Source organism: Protopterus annectens, chromosome 11.part0, assembly GCF_019279795.1.
Source record: "Protopterus annectens isolate FY-2018-M chromosome 11.part0, PAN1.0, whole genome shotgun sequence".
Lineage (NCBI taxonomy): Eukaryota > Metazoa > Chordata > Ceratodontiformes > Protopteridae > Protopterus > Protopterus annectens.
This window is the reverse complement of record NC_056745.1, coordinates 830,086,690-830,108,032: the sequence shown is the minus strand read 5'-3', so window position 1 is coordinate 830,108,032 and position 21,343 is coordinate 830,086,690. Positions and strand designations below refer to the sequence as shown.

Genomic DNA, 21,343 nt, shown 5'->3' with positions numbered 1-21,343 from the left:
ATGACAAAATACATACAATGTTCAGCTTTGCAACTCTTTGCACATACACTCTTTCTCTCTGTTATACAAGCACATACATTTTAACTGCTGCTTCAGGTAATTGCTATACTTTTTTATTTATTTATTTTTCCAATGCTCACTAAATGCAGTTTTTTAAGAACTGCAGTTACTGAGGGAGGAAGGTAAAATGGCAAGTCTTTGTAATTACTTCTGCAGTTGATTTTGTTACTGGAGTTATTTTTTATTCCATGATTTTTGTTTATTTAGCACTTCCTAAACAGTCATGTATAGTGAGCACAAAGAAGATGGCATCCATTTTTTTTCATCTGTTCTTTATGGTGACATAATATACTGCCATAAAGTCATAGACTTGTTACTGGACTCTCCTTATGCATTAATACTCTGTTGGATAACGTTTGTTCTTCAAAATGGTATAGACTGAAGTGTTACCCATTTTCTATTACCAAATGAGATGACCTAACACAGAAATGTATTTTAGTGTGCATCCCCGAAGAGCAATTTCATGCTTTTATATATGTAAAATTCTGCTTGCCATGCCCTAACTAGGTTGCAATTTTGGTACATATTACACAAAAAAGAATGACTTCTAAATGTCTAAATGCATTTCAAAACTTATTTTGAAATGTGAGAGAGCATGTCTATAGAAGGGTAAAACAAAGCAGTGCTGAAATCAAGTAAACAGTGAAGATGTATGTTCACTGCAGATTAGTCAGTGCTTTGATAAATAAAATACATAAATATATAAAGAAATTGATGTCCTGTGAGGTGTAGTGAGTTAGGAGTTATCTTCATAGTTCAGAGTGTTGATTAAGTGAGTAATAATGTCTGACAGGGTGGGTATTAATAGGGAAATTGCAGACTACCCAGGGGTGTTTTGAGGGTCGACAGCACAAGTCGGGGGAATCTCTACCCCGTGAAGCTCTTTTATTTCTCTTATAACACCACCCTGGAGGGCATTATTGCTGTTAGGCAATGGGATATCTATTAAAGTATTAAAGTGTTTTGTATTTGTTTTATTATTCATATATACATTTTTAATAAGTTTGATGTAAAGTAGTTCCAATGCATAATATTTAAAATTGTTGTAGGACATGTAATTGTTGTTGGAGGAAGTGCTTTACATGTAAAATATAAATTAAGAATTTAATAATGTCTGCACAGGCACACACACACACACACACACACACACACACACACACACACACACACACACACACACACACACACACACACACACACACACACACACACACACACACACACACACACACACACACACACACACACACACACACACACACACACACACACACACACACACACACACACACACACACACACACACACCTGCACGTATATACACAGAAACAGATACAGAGACAGAAAGATGGTCTCTTATGTTAACAAAGAAAGTCATATACACTCCACATCAACGACAAACCGACAGACAGACAGACATACACACACGTCAATGGAGAGAAATACAAAGTCACCATAATATCTGTAGACACACACACACACACACACAGACACACACACACACACACACACACACACACACACACACACACACACACACACACACATGTATTCATTGCTCATAGCATTTTGACTGTGTACTCCCACTTATTTCACATCATTTTTTATCAGCAAAGCAGTAGAACACCCGCCACACACTGAGCTATTTAGAAAAGCATTCAATTTTGACGCAGACACACACACACACACACACACACACACACACACACACACACACACACACACACACACACACACACACACACACACACACACACACACACACACACACACACACACACACACACACACACACACACACGCACTCATTTCATCCTAGCTGTTGGTGTAACTGCTACTGTAATTACTTGATTTAGATCCATTTCTTTCAGCTGTCTAACTGGAACTTTCTCTAAATCTTGGTTAGTGAGAGGAAAGGAAAAGACAGTTTATTGCAACTGCTATAGCAGTTACTTCCTTTAGACTATTTTATTTATTTTTTAGCACTTAGTAGCAACAGCTTTCACCTAGCCATTGTCAGTGAGTGAAAAGGAAAAGTTCTTATAACTGCTTCAGCAGGTACTTGCTTCAGTTTTGTTATTTTATTTTATTTATTTATTTAGTTAGCTATTTATTTTTGGTCTGCCTTACTTACTGAGCAAGTTCTACAGTTAGTGGGGGGGATAGGAAATGGTGGCTGTTGTAGATGATTTTAATCTCCATGCCACAACTTTTTGCTAGATTTGATGCTGTTATTAAACAAAGGATGATAATCTTTATGATAAAACCCTGGTGTATAATATGGGTACATGATATTTTGATGAAGGTATTTTCTCCAATGGACAAAGAATCAAAAAAAGTTGCTGAAAACCACTTTCATTGAACACAATCATAACATTTTTTCTGCAAGTGGGCAAGCCCACTTGTACCCAGTTGCACCCAGTTGTGTGGGGTGGAGTCCCCCAAACTTATATACACCAATTCGACATCCACACTACAGTGAAGAAAGGGCAAAAACATGTTCTCTGAAAGCAGCTCTCAGTGATTCAGCCATTACACTGCTGTCAGTTGGAGAAACTCTCTATAAAAACATACTCCAGTGGAATGTTGTGCCTAATGAGGACTGATCTTATTCTGAGCCCGTTATTTTATTTATTTATTTTTATTATTTTATCTTATCCAAATAAGTGCACACCCCAAGGTGTATTACTCTACTTATAATGCTGTCTGCGTTAAAAAGATGTACAGATTGCTATAAACTGTATTTATGTCTACTTTATTAAAAATGCTGAGTCTGTTCATTCACTTGAAAAAATACTGCCCAAGAAAGAAATGGACAATCACTATATCTTCAATGAAGATAAAGATTAAGGCTTTAAATAGTATAGAAACATGTAAGTTTATTTGTGAACCTAATTTCTGTTCCATAATCTAAAAATGCCTTTTTTATCCTTTTGCCTCTCATACCTGTTGACCATAGCCTTCCTTATCATGCTAAGCCCATTCTTTTTATGTACACAGCACTGTGTATTGGGGGGAGGCTCCTGAGGAAGACAGCACTCAGGCAGCCTTGTGCTGTTTGTGCCCTTGCTGACATTCCAGGAAATTAGGGCATCTTGCTAATAGCTTTAACCCCTCCCAGGCAGTGACTTGAAATTCTGTATTCTGTATAGGGCTACCTATTCCCTTTAGCCCTGAATATGCCTACTGTTTCACATGCAGTAGCAAGGACTACTTTCACCAGATTTGGTGACCAATGCTCACATCATCTCTTCCTCTCTTGCTGTTTCATGGAAGCCTTCTCTTGTCCCAGTGCATCATGAAAACAGATGGGAACCACTTCCCTCCCTCTTTAGTTACAAACTGAAATTGGGTAGGCAGGATTGTGGTAAGTGCTTTTTCCCTCTATACTTCTATGCTGGCTCCATAATCTAAAAAGTCAAACACAAACTAGAATATGATATTCACAGGAAAAAAAAATAAATACATTTTTTAAAACCCACTTGAATTGTGCTTTAGCATTTTTTACTATTGTTGAACCAAATTGCTTTAAGTGCCAAAGAGAAAATGCAAACACCTCAAAATCAGTCACTTCTTTGGAATAGCTACCACTAGAAAGCAGTATCACATTTTAGATAAAGAAAAAAACTGCCCTATTTTCTTTCTGTTGCTATCTGGAAGTTATGAAAATTCACCATAAAATTTCAGTTCATGCTGAAATATTTGTGCTATTAAACAAAATTTATTTTATAACAGAGCTGGCCAACATTAAATCAGATCTTAAGCAGAACAAATCTCCCTCCTACATCAGCTTCTAGTTAACAAAACATGAATTTGCCACCCTTAAGTCCAGACATTATTATGTGACATCTGCATAATCCCCAGTATTCTTTGCAAAATAAATAAATAAAAACATGTTTTTTTTTCTTTCCAAAGTGAAAGCATGAGATAATTTTTCACCCAAATAGGTTTGCATATTCATAGGTAAGTACTAGGCAAACTGCCCTTGCAGGCCATTTTAAGCCTATCCAGTCTCTCTTTTTGTGCTTAACATAACTTAGACTATTTTTTAAAACAAGAAACACCTTTATTAAATTATCATGTATGACATAGCCAAGCATACAGTTATATAAATGAAAACAAACCATAGTGTGACATAATTTTAGTTGCAAACATTATATATCACAAACCATAGCAACATAATTTTAGTTACAAAGATTATACATCACTTATATATATATATATATATATATATATATATATATATATATACACACACACACACACACACACACACACACACACACACACACACATATATATATATATATATATATATATATATATATATATACATATATACATATATATATTGTTTCTTTGTGAATTGCTTATCCAGACTCTCTTCCCAATCCTTTCTAAACACTTCTGATCGATTCTTATAGTTATCATGCAATATTTTGTATGCTCTACTTATTAATTTTTAAAAAAAGAGATTCTACTAAGAACTCTACCAGTGCTGATATTACACTTAGGATCCCCCTATTTCTTTCTCTTTGCCTATACTTTGATATCAATCCTTGATAGGGAAGGCAATCTCTAGCCTGCAGTTCAAATAAATTCTTGGCCTCTTCCCATTCTCTTACATTTCCCTGTGCAATTATTTGCTCCTAGTACCTCGGTTCTTTGGCCAGTTTTCTCCAATAAATTCCAGCCCCCCTTTGCTATTGTCTGTATTCCTAATTGCAGTCATCCCTGTTGGTAGACATTCCTTTCTCCATTCTCAAATTGGCTTAGTTCTTAGAATACTTTTTGCTACTTTATAAATATAATCGTTTGCATTGTTATTTATTCTCATTAAGGATCTGCATCCAAAATCCAAGTCTCTCCTTGTTTTTTGAGCTTCCCCCATTTCATCATCATCCCTTTCCACTTTGAGTTATAGGTTTCTGCTTGTGTTATGTATAGGAGGCTTAACTGGGTAGCTCTGAAATACCCCTTCAAATTGCGCAATCCCAAACTGCCTTGTTTTATTGGAAGAATTAGCTCGACTCTTGCCATCTTCCCCTCTCAGATAAAATCCTTTAGCTCTTTATTAACTGCTCTCCACAACTTCCCCTCTGGTTGATAAAAATATACCTGACCTGTGCATAAAACTAAAAGGACTAGAAACATTTTAACTGCTTGTATCTTGCTAGCTATATCCGTATAACAGAGCTTCCAGTTTCTCAGTTTTTGTTTGACCTTTTGTTTAGTCTCTTCCCACATATCCTTACCTGCCACAGCTAAATCCTTTTTAATCCATGCTCATTGGTTGATAATTATACATTGCCCTAATGAGAATAACTGGGATTATACCACAGATAATTTGAGGGTACCCATGCATGGGATAAAACATTTAGGAGCTGCCTCTGTCCACTAGTAGTACAGGGAGGCAGAGGCTGGGGTAAATTTTCTGTTTCCTATCCATATATCTAAGTTGTGCTTGAATGTGGGCAGGGATGAACTTTATTTTATGTGGATGGGGAATCTGTTCCAAAAGTAGCAGTATCCTCTGAGAGATATACTTGTCCCTCTAAAGACTGAGTATTTCTAATGCTAGTTGACTTGCCAATGTTTAGTAAATCCATCAGTAATGGGATGGAGGATGCCTTGTATGCCAGACTCAGGTCATCTCTTAACAGTCTGTAGGATACCAATTATAATTGTTTAGGCCTTGTGTCCTTTTAGTAGGGTATCTCTGTCAGCATTCCAGTTCCATGTGTCTGGAAAAATATATGCCAAAGGGGGCATTATGTTCAATGAAAGGTGAATAAAGGGGGGACAATGACATCCCTACCTCTAGACACAATACATAGGTTAGTACTAAGCTAACTGCCCTTGTGAGCCATTTTAAGCCTAGCCAATTATCCCTTGTGAGATTCAAATCCTGCACTTTGTGTTTGTAAGGCAAACACCTTAACCATTAGGCCACCCTCCCAACATTTGTTTATAAGCTATGCAGTATACAAGGAAATCCTTGCATGTTGGTCAACGTTAGATAATTTTTTATTTAAGTTCTAAAATCTGAAACTGGGTCAACTCTTAGGGGTGTATTGTCAATGTGGTAGTTCCATGGAGTAGATGACTTCCCAAAGGATACAATAATGCATTTTTTGGCATTTAGTTTCAGTCCATGATTTTAGCAGCAGTTATTTATTTGAGACAAACCTTCCTGCAGGATGGCAAGTCATTTGGGGATTCAGTGACAAATGTTTAGCATTAAAGTGACTTGTTTAGAGTGTTGCTTTTTCTGCTTTAAATGAATAGGCCAAAGTTTTTATTTAATAAGTGCCATTTTGGTTTATAAGCGGGTGTTATGAAGTTTTTAATTTAGAACTATGTAAGGACATTCTTATTAATAATGTAGTGGCAACTTGATAGACTGACAAGGCAGCAGATGTTTAACACTGGCATGGTTACCAGAAAAAAAAATGGTTAAAGAGTACATAATACAATATCTGCATTCATTTTCTTTGCAAGATGTATTGAGAGTTATGGAAATGTAGGAATGCAATTTTCAGTACTTTAGAGTAGAGGGATTCACTTGTATCTTATTACTAGTTAATATTCCTACATTATGGATTAATATGTAATTTGAGCATACTATATCATGCATACCTCTTGATCTATTGGCACAAGAAATCTGGACAAAGCCTAAATTAATGTGGGGACAAAGGTCCCAAAATAAAAACAGGCTGTAAATATTTCTCCCTATAAACTTAGAAAGTTGCTAGAATAACATGAGTTGTATTAGCGTGTATTTTCTGAAGGACATGAAGTCTGAAACTCATATACATGTCATTTAGTGATTTTAATTTTAAGTGATTTGCCAGAAAACCATACAATTTATGAGGAACAGTACATAAATATTAGGCAAAAACCTGAACATTCTGCAAAAGTCCGGACAGTTGAAAGGTATGAATTATTATGCAACATGTACTAACTAACAGAAGAATATATTTTTGTTCAAGAGTTAAGTGAATGCTATAAACTATTATACTCACTTAGCAGTCCAGCTGTATATTTCTATCCTTGCTTCACTACTATGTAAAGTTCTAAAACTGGGAAATGTTATGGCCTGCAATTCCATTCAGCTTGTTGTCAGTATAGAAAAACAAAGTTTAGGAATTGTAGAGGATGTACGATTGTCTGTTTAATAGTGGATTATGGTGTTTTATGTGCTATGTATTTTTAGACATAGCTGGAGTTGTTCTCATTCCTGATATTTCCGGAAAAGGGCAGAAGATAGCATTCTACCAAAGAGGTTGCAGAGTTCATTTTTGTTTGTGACATCCATAGTGTGAGTCAAATTTGAAGTTAATACCACAGCAAATATGTATTTAGGGCAGCATAAGTGCATTTTTGATACATCTAGTACAGCTTAATAATGGATTTATCAACTGTAAATTTCCATGACAGTTTTCAAAATTATTTAAAGGAACTCTATCGTCAAATATACCAAACATGATAAGAAACTTTCCACCAGGTGTTCTCAGTGGAATAACTATACAAAAATACTCCCCAGATTTGAAACAAGATGAACCTAGTACTGGTATTAACTGTTATAAAAATAAATAAATAAACAATGAAGCTGTCTGCTTGAATAAATCTCTTAAACTTTGTAAAAGTAAAAAATCCAATCCAGGATATGTTGAATTCACAGTTTCTTTATTAGTAAACACAGACGAGGAAACCATAAGACTTAATGGTTAAGTCATTTAAGAACAATTACTTAAATAGCAGTTGAGGTTGTTGTTGTTGTTGTGACTTTCATCTTTAACCCCCGGTTAGGGGTCGCCACAGCGGAACTCCGGTCTGCTAATGATTGGCAGTTGATTTTTATTTTCCGAGTAGCCAGCCCTGATGCACAACCTTCAACGAAGGTACGCCCATTCACGCATGTCTCCATGCTGAAGACGCTCTAACTGAGAGTCGAACTGGACAGCGTCTTACTGTGAGGCGACAACGCTACCGCAGCACCACCACAATGGGAGTGGTAAAGTTTCCACTGTAAATACAATCAGTCCAGCTGTAGTAAAAACAACCTCCACTCCTTCCCTTAAAATAAAGTACTAAAAGGATCCAAGCTTAACTTAATATACCATGCTATTCAACATTCATAAAAATCTCTGTCTCTCTATTGCATCCTTATAAAACAAAAATCATAATAATAAAATAAAATTATGTTTTTACCATATTAATTTACTCATATCTTTTAACTAAAATTGCTTTCGGTTCTTCTATACCAACCTGCTTCATGTTGTATTAAGACACTTTAAAAAGTGCAATTCAAATGTGGGGTACACCTAATTTAACATTTTTAATATTAATTTGAGAGTAATTGCATGTGGTTACCAATAGCATGTTTGATTATTGTGACTACAACAGATTTGGATATTGTGTAGTCTAATGCCAAGTTTTTAATAGTACTAGTATTAAATGAAACTACTAAGGACTCTGTAAATCTGGCAACTTCAAAGGGTAACACTTGGAAAAAAATCTCTTAACTAACTTGGGGATACAAATCTGTATTACCACTGAAGTGCTATGGAGTTAATTGATGGGGGTACCAGCCCTTACTAAGTGGCAGTAAACCAAGCAATAATGAGTACAAAGCATTAACCTTAACCTTACATGAATGTGTGCTGTTTGTTCAGCTGATGGGTATGCTAGGAAGTTACACCAGAAGTACAGGTTCCCTAAAACTAATGACTTTTTGCTGTGTTCCTTACTGCATTTTGTGGTAGAGGCTGGCCTAATGTGAGCCTTTGCAGAGAATATACAATGTATTATATGTCAGGTACTGAGGCTTAAGCTTGGATACTGACCTACTGTCTAATGATAGTCCTTAACTGTGTCTTTGCATCGGTGGACTATGTGAATTTTACTGGCATGCTGCATTAAAGGAAAATCAGTCAAATAATGAAAAAATATATAGATTTACTTATAATGAGAAATATAAAAGGAAACATAGAAATGGTTGTAAAGTAATTCCAATTTGATCAATAGAATTGCTGTTCATTCTTCTTGTTTTAGCACAGAACAATATTATGCATTATCTAAACTAATGAGTCTAACATATGCTATTAAAAGACAGTTATCCCTGTGTGATTTTACCTTATGAGTATAATTCAGCAACGTACTGTGGTGATATTGTTTCCTTCACTTTGTTTTAGATTTTCAAGCACATGTCATATTAACATTAATTTGTTAAATAGTTCTTCCTTGCAGTTCCACATTCCATGTCACAGCTACATTACGCACACTATTGATTCTAACTACCTCTCTGGGTTCCCAAGTATGCTTCATCCTGGTGTTAATAGATAATGGGGATGTAGCACTGTATCTATCTATTTTATGTATGTACTGGCAAGAACATGACTCCTCAATGAAAAACATAACTAACGAGGAAAGTTTTTTTCCCTGAAGAAGTAGTAAACTCACAGATGATGATTTTGTGTACAGAGGTTCAGCAGTGTAACTTCTTTCATTGGTGGTAATGGTGGTATGGATTGTTCTGCCACCCATAAAAAGTACTACACCCGAACAAGTAGTAGTGAATGAAACTGTTTGGCAATATGGCTAATAACCGAGGGACATACTATTCTGTTGAAAACCAAAGACGGCCAGTAGGTAAAAATCATTAAGCAGATGTGAGGCATGTAGAAGTTGGTTGAAAAAGTATGCAGATGGCCACAGGAGGTGTATAATTATAAATAAGTTATTTCTGAAGCTACCAGTACCTTCATTCTTAATGTAACGCAGCATCCTTATCCAAACTTACTTTGTTGTTTTTGATTTCTTTTTATTAAAATGTTAGCTGTATAAAAGAAATGTTTTTGGTTTCCATGGACACTAATAACGTTTTAGTAGGAACAGGACTTCTTCCTTACAAGAACACCATAACATATTACATACAAGCCTTTAGAGTCTGATCTGTTTTGCAGTTACTACCTTTGGGGCAGCTTTTAAACCCCCACAAGATTGTCTGTCACCCACAATCATCACAAGAAATTCCACACAACAAATAATATTTACCATGTTATGGAAAAAAACACATTATTCTTGTCAATGGAGAGCTTTAAATGACATGTTGTCAAAGCAGGAGTGAATTCCAGTCATATTGTATCTTATGTAAAATCATAGGACAGTCAATTTTTCTATTTATAAGATTATAGCTGTAAATATCAGCATCATGCGTAGTGTTTTCTTCTGCTTTGATATGTTTCACGGATGCTTAACAAAAAGATTCAACTGTAAATCTAGCTATTGCACATTGTCAGTGCACAGATTTCAGATCTAACTAAACTCTTAAAAATGTAATTCCTGTAGAGATCAATACATACCAGGAAACAATGATATTGATAATAATGCAGTTTCACAAAAATACATTTGCCACAAATATAAATATACCTAAAATCTATACTATTTCATATACATATTATATTTATTTCACAGATGTGCTCACAAGCACAAGAAAAAAAATACACAGAGTTGTATAACTTTTCCAGAACTAAACTGCTAAACTGTGCAAAAGTATCATGAAATGTGCAGTCAGCAATGTATCAAAAATATATACTTTTTGGCTACTGCAAACTACTTACTAAGATATATGTCCTTTTAGGGTAGGTCTTTACTATGATGTATGGCACACAAAATGTTACAGTGTATACAACATAACTAAAAGGTATGCTTTCAAAATCATGTCAAATTGTCTGAGTGCTTCAGTTTGGAATGTGTATATTGGCCAGCATTTCCTCTGTAGTCTGTTCTCACAATCTTCATAGAAGAAAATTTTGAGATGAACATTACAAGATGCTCTCATAAAACTTGAGAGATTTTTCATGTTCCAAAAGCTTTTCAGTTAGAATGCTGTCTTTGAGTCCAAAGTCATTGTCTTGGTTCAGATTGCTATACCTGGAAGATAAAAGAATACACTGATGTTTAACAAGTTGTACTCTGTTATATATTTTGGTGCACATGGTTAAGTTTACTTTATTAATGTACTCATCAAAATAATATCTATTCTTAAAAAAGCTGTGTGTGCACAAAGCTGTGTGCACAACGCTGTGTGTGCATGTGCACGCGTGCGTGCGCGCGTGTGTGATTGAAAGTGTGAGTTCATTGTGACAAGGTCAATTAATACTGAGAACAAAGGCTACAGCAGTACACAACAAGCAAATTGCTACAAGGTTGCCATTTTAGATGCCAGACTTTTAATTTTTGTAAAATTACATGCATTCATTCATACATCTATAACTGGGTAAAAATCATATAATTTGCTTAAGTTAGGCTGCCACACAGTTGGGCAGCTGACTACATATCTAGAAAAAACAAACAAACTGTGAAAACCTGGCGCTAACCTTTATAAACAGAGTTTTAACCTCTGTGCACAGAACACTGTTGGAACAAACTACCAATGATGCATAATATAGCAATGAGGCTTATGCTTAAATGATGGGGGATTACTGTTGTATTTTACTTGTTGAACTTGCTAGACAAATCAGCGTACTGTGTCCATCATGATAAACCAGATACAGTGCTGCTGGTCAATCCAGGGTGGAAGACTGGATTTCCAAGGGCATCGGTGATAAAGTACAGTCGAGTTAGTAAACTTACCATAACAGTACAATAGATGTTTGAATAATCACTGATGCAGTAGCCTAAGCTATATGGATTATATATTGTGTAGGGTATAATAGCCAGCCAGCTTCCAAAGCTTCAGGGCACCTTCCATGTGCCCAAACAGTTAGTCAGCTTGAGCTGAGCTAACTAAAAAGACAGGTTTAGGAGTCATGCCCTCCAGAGCTTCCATGCCAACACAGAGAGGGAGGCTGAGCCCTGAGAGGGCACTGCTAGGAATGAAACAAAAATAAACAAATGTACATACCCTGGCATAAAAAAACAAGGGAGATGGTGGGAAGGAGTGGCTAGTGCAGCAGTGAGCATTCGAACATCTACTGTTATGGTAAGTTTACTTACACAACTGTACTGTGGTCTTCATATTGATCATGGCTGCAATAACCTAAGTTACATGGGTAGGTTATCATATCTTAGAACAACTCGAAGGTGAAAGGAGTAGGATCCAGGTGCCCCTGGAGTATGGTTCTAGCAAAGCCTGACCTAGACCTGGAGACAGAATCTAGCTTGTGGTGCTTTGTAAAAATAGGTACAGTGGACCAAGTTGCTGGTTCTAAAATACTTCCAGAGTCCAACCCTTTCAAAAAAGCTATAGATGAAGCCAAAGCCTTGGTGAAATGTGCCTTGACCCTGCCTAGAATAGTTTTGTCATGGTGGAAATAACAAAGGATAATCACCCCAGACAACCATTTCAAAATGGTTTGCTTTGACACAGATTGTCCTCTCTTACATTCACAAAAACTGAATAACTGATCAGAGGTTCTGAAATATTTTGTTCACTCAAGATAGTACCTGAGTTGTCTGCAGACATCCAAGGTATGAAGTATCCATTCTCCGTCATTTTTGGGTTCAGGTAATAATACAGGGAGATGGATAAATTGGTTTAAAGTAAACTTGCATAGCACTTTAGGTATAAAAGAAGGATTAGCTCTTAAAAAACATGTCTGTGTAAAAAATGAGACAGTCTGACTCACCATTAGAACCTGTGACTCAGATATGCTTTCTGCAAAGGTCAGGGCAGTCAGTAAATCTGTTTTTCATGTTAAGAACTTCAAGTCAGACAGATTAGTTGGTTCAAATGGAGCAATTGTTAGCTTCTCTAACACAAAATTAAGACTCCCAAGGAGGAGTTGTGATGCCCCTGCACTGGCCCAGTAACCAAGGAGCCTCAATCCTCATCACTGGCAACAGTGTGGGATGTACACACTGGGAGGATGACAAGTTCACACACACAGTAAAGTGCAATTTCCCTTAAGAGCAGGTTTCTCCCTCATTCTCCAGATCCCAAATAAGACTCACCACTGGCATAGCTATAGGGTTGAGATTTCAGCTGAGTGGCCAAGCCAAAACCTCAGGCACCCTCTCCGTTCAACCAGTGCTTTGTGTCCCTGCCAAAGTAGCTGGCACACACACACTTTGAAATTTGTTTGCTATACAAACACACACACACACACACACACACACACACACACACACACACACACACACACACACACACACACACACACCTGGGAAAGGCTGGCACAGGTTTACTAGCTATGCCCCCTTTTGCCCAGACTATAAGGTAGTTCCAGCTGCTACAAGCCACCCTTATCAGCTACTATAAGGCCCTTACAAAGGATGTCCATTCCTACTGTGTAATGTTACCATTAATCCTAATGGTAGTCTGACCAAGCAAGGCTATTTGAGTGGGCTGTACAGTGTCATCAAATAGATATGCAAGTACTCTAAGAGCTTAAATATGTCTCACAAATATCAGCCACAAAGATAGGTTTAAATATATTTAATAATAAATAATAAAAGAACAGTACAATACTCAGTAAATCAAACAAAGTTACTTCAGAGTTCAAAATCACAGGAAATATTTAAAACAACACTGCAGGACAGTCTCAAATAAATAACGAAAGCATCTAAACTAATCTTTACTATAATCATATCTGAGTCTAGAAGGCATTACTATGCCCTAAGAACTTACTTACAGAGTAAGGCAAGTGCAAATGGTGATGATGAGTGGATATTTCAGGTCAAAGAAAGGCAAAATACAAAATGCACAGTCTCTCTCTGAGAGAGTTCTTAAATTAATATCACATTTTACTGCTGGGTTAGCTTAGATGACATCACTTTGCTTCAGTTCCCAGGCTAAAACAGAAACTAACAGAATTTAACATCTCTGTGTGAGAAATACATACCTCTCAGATCTGTGCAGCTGCTAGGAAGACATAACTCAATAAAACACCTCCACATCTCAAACCTAGTAATTATTTCTTTTTCAAGACAAAAGAAAAACGTCTAGCTCTAGACATTGTGTCTACTAATGAACTGAAACTGAGAGATAACATCTTTTGTTTATGGCCCAGCTATAACGTAACTTAACCTCAACTATTCTTAAGTTTTGCAGGTTAATCTTCTATGTTCCATCAGGGTACACTGTGGATACATCTTAGCTCAGTACATAACATACAGTTCTGTATAAATCATATCAATATTCACAAATGACATAGAATTATTTACAAAATTCCAGATAGCTGGGCTATCAACATTTCCATATATCACAGGAGCCACTGTTTTTCTTGTCTGTTTATTATGTAGTATCCCTTTCAAAAACATTCTGAACATGAGAATGCCTTGAATCTATGGGCAGACATGCTGAAGTAGCTGACAAATGAATTTTGATGGATGAGTAATACAGGCCATAGGAAAGTAACTCACACAGATATTATAAAACCAAAGAAAGACTAGTCCAGAATGGGTGCTGGTTAAGTTGTTGTCAGCACCAACTAGAAAACTTTTCCATTTGCTAATATATGATTTTCTAGTAGCAGGCTTTCTTGCCTCCATTAGTACCTGCTGCATATTCTCAGTAAACAAGGTGCCTAAAACATATTAAGACCCTATAATCCAGGCAGTTAGTTGAAGTTGCTTGGAGTCAGGATGTATCAAAACCCCCATTTAATTGCCCCTGGCCATTTCCAAAAGAAGAAAGGACCATTCATTGTTGCCTGGGCCAGAAGGGAATCACCACAGTGATCTTGGAGGATTCCTTCTGAATCTGCAAGAGTACCCTGGATATCAGTGGAAAGGATGAAAACACTTACAGAAACATTCCTGTCCAAGGAAAAGGAAAAGGCATCTGTCTTCCAGGCCTTCTTGAATGGAGGTCTGGTACAGAATTTTGCAGCTGACTGTTCAGAGAGGAGGTAAAAAGTCTACGTGATGAGCTTCCTATCAAATCTTGGAAGACCTTCTGATATAATTTCTATTCATGAGGGCCTGCCTTTGTCCTACTCAGCTTATCTGCAGCACAATGTTGCTCTGAGAGAATGTGGGAAGCCTGTAGAGTGAGACTGTGCTATAAAGCTACATCCCATGCAAGCATGGCTAGTCTGCATAGAGGGTAACATCTGGTTCTGTCTTGCTTGTTTCTGTACCATATCACTGTGGTATTGTCAGTAACAACTTTCAGTGTTCCTGGGGAGCAAAGGTGATTCAAAGATTTGAGTGCCTTGTTAAGGGCATGTATCTGTGTTATATTTTTGTACTTGTGTCTGTCTTTGCTGTCCCAAATGCCCTACACTTTTACCTCTCTTATCACTGCTCCCCAAGCAAAGTCTGAGGCATCTCTGTTGATGGACTGCTTTGGAGAAGGAGGACAGAAGGCGAGCCTGGATTCAGGGAAATTTGATGTCTCCACCAAGAGATTTCTGTTTTCACAAATCCAAGAACTGGAATCTGAAAAGATAACAGGTGTTGGTGCTGGGATCAATTACATTTCAGATACCATTGCACCTTTCTCATGTAGAGTCATGCCAGAGGTATCATGAGAATCATAAATGGCATGAGAATAATAAATGCCATGAAACCCAGAATCCTGATGTATTCCCATACAGTGACCACAATCTGAGTGGAAACCTCCTAAAATAGTTTAAACATAGATTTTTCCTGTGGAAGAAAAGCTCATTGTACCTTGTCTAGCAGACACCCCCAGGAACACAATGTTATATGGTAGAGTCAAAAAAAAACTTTTTAATTTTCTCTTGGAATCCCAGTCTGCATAGGAGATCTTGCACCCAAGTGAGAGGTTCCTGACACTTTGAAAATTACTCTGTAAAGATAAGCAAGTTGTCTAAAATGGCAGATGTGAATATCATGTAGCCTGCAATGGGCTACACTTTGTGTGCACTCTTGTAGCATTGGACAGGGCAAAGGGCAAGGCAGAGAACTGATAATGTTATCCAGACGCATAAAACCTTAAGAAATGTTTGAAGTCTGGATGAATAGGAATGTGAGGATAAACATCTTTTAAATCTAAGGTTAAAAAAAAAACTCAAATTAGGAGAAGGAGTAACAGGTTATGAAGTGAAAACATCTTGAACTTGGGCCCCATCACATACCAGTTTAGGAATAAAAGCCCAGAACTTGTCTTGAGGTATTTTCTTTTTTAGGCACCAGAAACATTCTTGAATAAAAACCTCTACCCAACTCAGGAGGAGGAACTTTTTTCTATTACCCCCCGAGAAAGCATGTGTGGTATGTCAGGAGAGAAAAGAGGGGTTTGGTCTGGAGGATGTGAATGATTCCCAGGAAAGGAGGGATTTCTTCCGACTGCCATTTGTAACCATTCTGAATCAGTTTCAGAATCCATTTGCCCAAAACAATCTTTTACCAAAGAGAGAGAAATGGAGATTCAGATTTTATGGAAGGGATAAGAGGCTGCCAGAATGTATGTGTATGTGTGTGGGGGGAATTATCAAAGGCCCCTTTCATAATCATCTTATTTGAATGCCCTTTGTTCTGGCGTGTTCCTGCTTTCTTTTTGGAACCGCTCTGCCATTGTTTTTTAAATGTCCACTTACCAGCATACTGTTGAGACTGTTCTGTTTCTTGCCTAAGCTGGACAAGACGGCAGAAAATCTATTGAAAAAATTAGAGAAAGAGGGCTGAAATATTGTAAAAATTCCCCGTAGCATCTTATCCATCTCATCACATTTTTTATAACCTTTGCAACAGAGGGTCCAAAAACTAAGTCTCTATCCAAAAGTGAATTTAAATTCTCATTTTTATATCCTCTGGAATGTTCCGAGAATGCAGCATGGTAGACCAACTCAACACATTACCAATGACCACAGCTCTGGATGTAGTATCTACAGAGTCATAAACATACTTCTCACAAAGGAAGGTAATTTAAAACATAAAACATAATATATGGAAGATTTTTCTTCCAAAGGGAACTTATCGGCTTAGCAATGGAATAGCACGAGCTGAATGTCGATCCTCTGAAGCCCGGAGAGGAGAACTCTTTTCAGCATCAGGAAAGCTCTGAAGGACTTGGCACTCAACCTGCTTTATTAGTCAGCACAGCTTGAGCTGACTAATGATTTGGGCTTGTGGAAGGTGCCCTGAAGCTCTGGAAGTTGGCCGGCTGTTATAGCCTGTACAGCTTAGGCTACTGTATCAGTGATCATATAAAAAACCCAACAGTGACAATGCAACAAATGTTACAGTAGGAGAATAATTAATATGTCAAATAAAACTGAAAAAACAGAATGAGACCAGCACCTCCCCCAGAATTTGGAAGGCAGTATTTTACATCATGTTTTACATCATGATGGGAGGCAGAGGGGAGATGAGGGCATCTTAAAACAACATAATCCTAGATGTTTTCAGAGTTTTTTCTGTATGCCTTAACTTTCCCCCCTCATGCATGTTTCTGTAGTGTTGAAGGTGTGGGTATGCAATAGACACTCACTCATGCAAGTAATGTGACTTCAGAAACAGCTCTATTCCCTTTGAGGCAGAAGAAACAACAGATATGGTAGAGGAAAAAGAGTGACAGAATTAATTCACTACTTCAGAAGGAGACAAATGCAACAAAGGACACAGGGCTTTGAGCTTAACAGGATAATGCAAAGAAAATGATAAAAACCTATGCTTTGCTTTCTGCAAATAGAAAATACTAGATCTCAGGGATGATGTAATACTTTGTATAGGACCAACCAATCTGTCACAGTTACTCAAACTTTCAAAATAACAGGAGTCCTTAACTCCTGATGAAGAGTTGTTAATCTGAAAGCTGGAGTAATTGTAAACACTTGTTTGGTCCAGTAAAAGGTATATTACATCATCTCTGTGATCTTGAGTTAGACAAAAAGGATGAGCTTTAATAAAAATGCACAAGTTGCTTTCTGATAAGTCAGTCAAAGTAAACTTTATTGTCATTTTGACTTATACACGTGCAGCCTAAATGAAATTTCGTGCATCAGGTCAATTCTTGAGATTATAAAGGAAAGTGAAACAACACATATAAGTAGAGGAATAATAACTAACAAATACAGTACTACTCCCAATTACTTTGTCTTTTCGGCTTTTCCCAGTTAGGGGTCGCCACAGTGGAACTCTAGTCTGCTAATGATTGGCAGTAGATTTTTATGGTGTCAAGTTGCCAGCCCGACACCCAACCTTCAGCGAAGGCAAGTCCATTCATGCATGTCTTTTGGAGGCCACTCAACCGCGGGGAGGACATGAAAGAGCAGACACTTACCAACACTCATATATGAAAAAAATACCTTCCCCTGAGTTAAATTAACTACCCTATTTAAAGTAAAACAAAACACACTACAGATTGACATGCCTAAGTTATTTGTCTAATATTGCACTTGAGTGAGTTAAATAATACTGACTATGGATATAATAAATAAATATTGCACTTACCTGGAATATATGTAAGTATATATTACACAAATAAATAAAAATGTACTTATTATGTGTCCAGACCCCTGGGACTAGTGCCCGAGTTTAGAAGTCTAATCACTGTAGGGTAGAAACTGTTACTGAATTCTGTAGTCCTTCAGCAGAACCTGTGATATGTCCTGCCAGATGCCAGATGGTTAAACAGTCCATGTGCAGGATGCATGTTGTCCTGTATTATTTTGGTGGCCCTTCGGATGCTTCTTGCAGAATAAAGAAGTATCGATGGAAGACTGGAACCTGTTACCTTATTTGTAACCCTCACCGCTCTTTGTAGTGCCTTAATTTCTGTAACTGTGCAGCTTCCAAACCACACTGTGAAGTTGCAGGTGAGGATGCTCTCTACTGCACCTCTATAGAAGATGGAGAGAATATAAGGAGAAAACAGCTTTTTTCAGCCTTCTTAAAAAGTGGAGGCATTGGTGCAGTTTCTTGACCAGTTGGCTAGTGTTCCCTGACCACGAGAGATCCTCTGATATGTGTACACCCAAGAATTTCATACTGTTAACCCTCTTCATAGTCTCACCATTGATCTTGGATGATGGGTGGTTTGTTCTCCTTTTCCTAAAGTCAATGATACTCTCTTTGGTCTTGCTTACATTCAGGTTAAGATTGTTCTCCTCACACCAACTGATCAGAGATGCCACCTCCTCCCTGTACACCCCTTCATCCTCATTTGTGATGAGCCACATGACTTGATGATATGGTTGGACTTGTGCTTAGCATAGCAGTCGTGGGTCAGGATGGTGAATAACAGTGGACTGAGAACACGTCTCTGTGGAAACCTGGTGTTAATTGGGATGCACTTTGATGTGTTCTGTAGTATCTTAATCAGGAAGTCCGGGATCCAGTTACAGAGATGTTTACTGATTCCTAAATGTGCCAGTTTTTCTATCAGCTGCATTGGTACCACCGTATTAAATGCAGAGCGGAAGTCTATGAACAGCATCCTCACATAGTTGTGTTTACTCTTTTGCCCTCTAAATGCTCAAGGGAGATGTCTAGTATTACTGATATGGCATCAGCCATGGATTGGTTAGTGCTGTACGCAAACTACAGAGGGTCAAATTCAGGAGGTAGGCATGATGAAAGATACTTTTTGATCAGCTACTCAAAACAGTTCATAACAGTGAATGCCAGAGCAATGGGTCTGTAGTTGTTTGGGCTGGAAGGAGTGGTTTTCTTAGGTAGTGGGTTGATGTTAAGTCTCCTTGTAGCATGAGGGTACTTTTGCCATGGCAAGAGAGGTGTTAAATATTTCCTCGAGCACTGTGCATAGTTGATCAGCACAGCCTTTTACCACCTTGCCCAGTATGTTGTATGGGCCAGCAGCCTTCCTGGCATTCTTACCTCCTCTGTGCTGAGGCTGAGTACTGCATCCTTCTCATTAGTGGGTAGCTTTAGTGCCAACCTGTTGTTTCTTTCTTCAAATCTACCAAAGAAGATGTTCAGACTGTCCAGGAATCTAATGCTGTCCTCACACTGTGCTGACCTGATTTTGTACTCAGTGATCTTCTGTATGCCTTGGCATAGTCTCCTTGCATCCTTCATGTCTTCAAAGTGGCTCTGCACCTTTCTGCCATACTCCCTCTTGCCTTCCTTTATACCCGTCTTCAGATTACCCCTTGCTACACTTAGGGCTGATTTATCCTTAGTCCTGTAAGCTGCATTTTTCTCCTTCAGAAGCTCATATACCTTAGGGGTGAGCCGTGGCTTCTGGTTAGCTCTAATAGTGATACTCTTGGTATTTGTTACCCCATCAACACAGTCTGAAATGTATGCCATCACTGTCTCAGTGTATTCATCAATATTCAGATGTTGATTCACTGTGGCTGCCTCCTTGAACATATCCCAGTTGATTCTTTCAAAGCAGTCTTGGAGGGCTTCCATAGCTCCTTGGACAATACCATGATTTGTTTCTTTGTGGGTTTCTCTCTAACCAGTGCAGGTTTGTAAGCTGGTGATAGCAAGATGGTATAATGGTCAGCTTTTCCAATTGTGGAAGTTGCACTGCCTTATAAGCTTTCGTTAAGTTTATGTACACTTTGCTCAGATTATTATCACCCCTTGTAGGAACGTCCACATACTGATGGTAGTGTGGGAGTACTTCTTTCAGATCTGCTTTACTAAAATCACCAGCTGCCACATGTACAAAGTCAGGATATTTGCTCTGCAGCTCACCCATGTGATTGCATAGTTTATTTAGAGCCTCAGTGGTAAAAGCACTAGGTGGGATATACACCACTGTTACACTGACCCCATTCAGATCCCTGGGCAAGTAAATGGTCTGCGTTTAATGGGCAGGAGCTCTAAGTTCTCACAGCAGTGTGATAGTATGATTTCACAGTTGCTACACCATCTTTTGTTAACATAGATGCAGACCAGCAAACTGCCAGTGACAGATACAAACTGGCTCTGAGTATAAAGCTGTTTGCTTTTTACATTGCTGCTTCTGTTTCAGTTCTTAGTGTTCTAAATGAATGAAGATTTTTCTTAGACCTGTTCATGCATATGAGTTTCCAAGCTCTACCTTACTTGGCCATAAGGCTTTTGATATCTTCTGGAACCCATGGGAGAGAACAAGGCTTAGGACACCTATACTCAAGGGGGGTGTAAAATTTAGCAATGGAAATAAGCACCAGTAAAACAATGCACAGCATTATAAAGTTTGAAACTGAAGAAAAAGGACCAGTTCAATGCCCCGAGTGCATAAATGAAGAATACTGGATGAAAATGTAATTTGTCTTGCCTATGATAAAAGAAAACACCCTTTTGAATTTTGGGATGTGTACTGAATACAAATACTGATAAGCAAAGGTGCCTGACATTGTCCTGATTGCCACTGTGCTGCTAGGAGCAGATTAAGCTACCGGTCTCA

At 37.8% G+C, this 21,343-nt stretch overlaps 1 protein-coding gene across 1 annotated transcript in view; it reads right to left on the bottom strand.

Moving 5' to 3' along the window:
- Nucleotides 1–8,047: 8,047 nt before the first annotated feature.
- SLC15A5 (solute carrier family 15 member 5) overlaps nucleotides 8,048–21,343 on the bottom strand; it is a 313,596-nt gene continuing 300,300 nt past the window's right edge. The window contains exon 9 of the mRNA XM_044088238.1: nucleotides 8,048–10,998. Within this exon, the coding sequence (XP_043944173.1) occupies nucleotides 10,890–10,998 (109 nt within the window). The 3' untranslated portion in view covers nucleotides 8,048–10,889. The remainder of the gene's footprint in view (nucleotides 10,999–21,343) is intronic.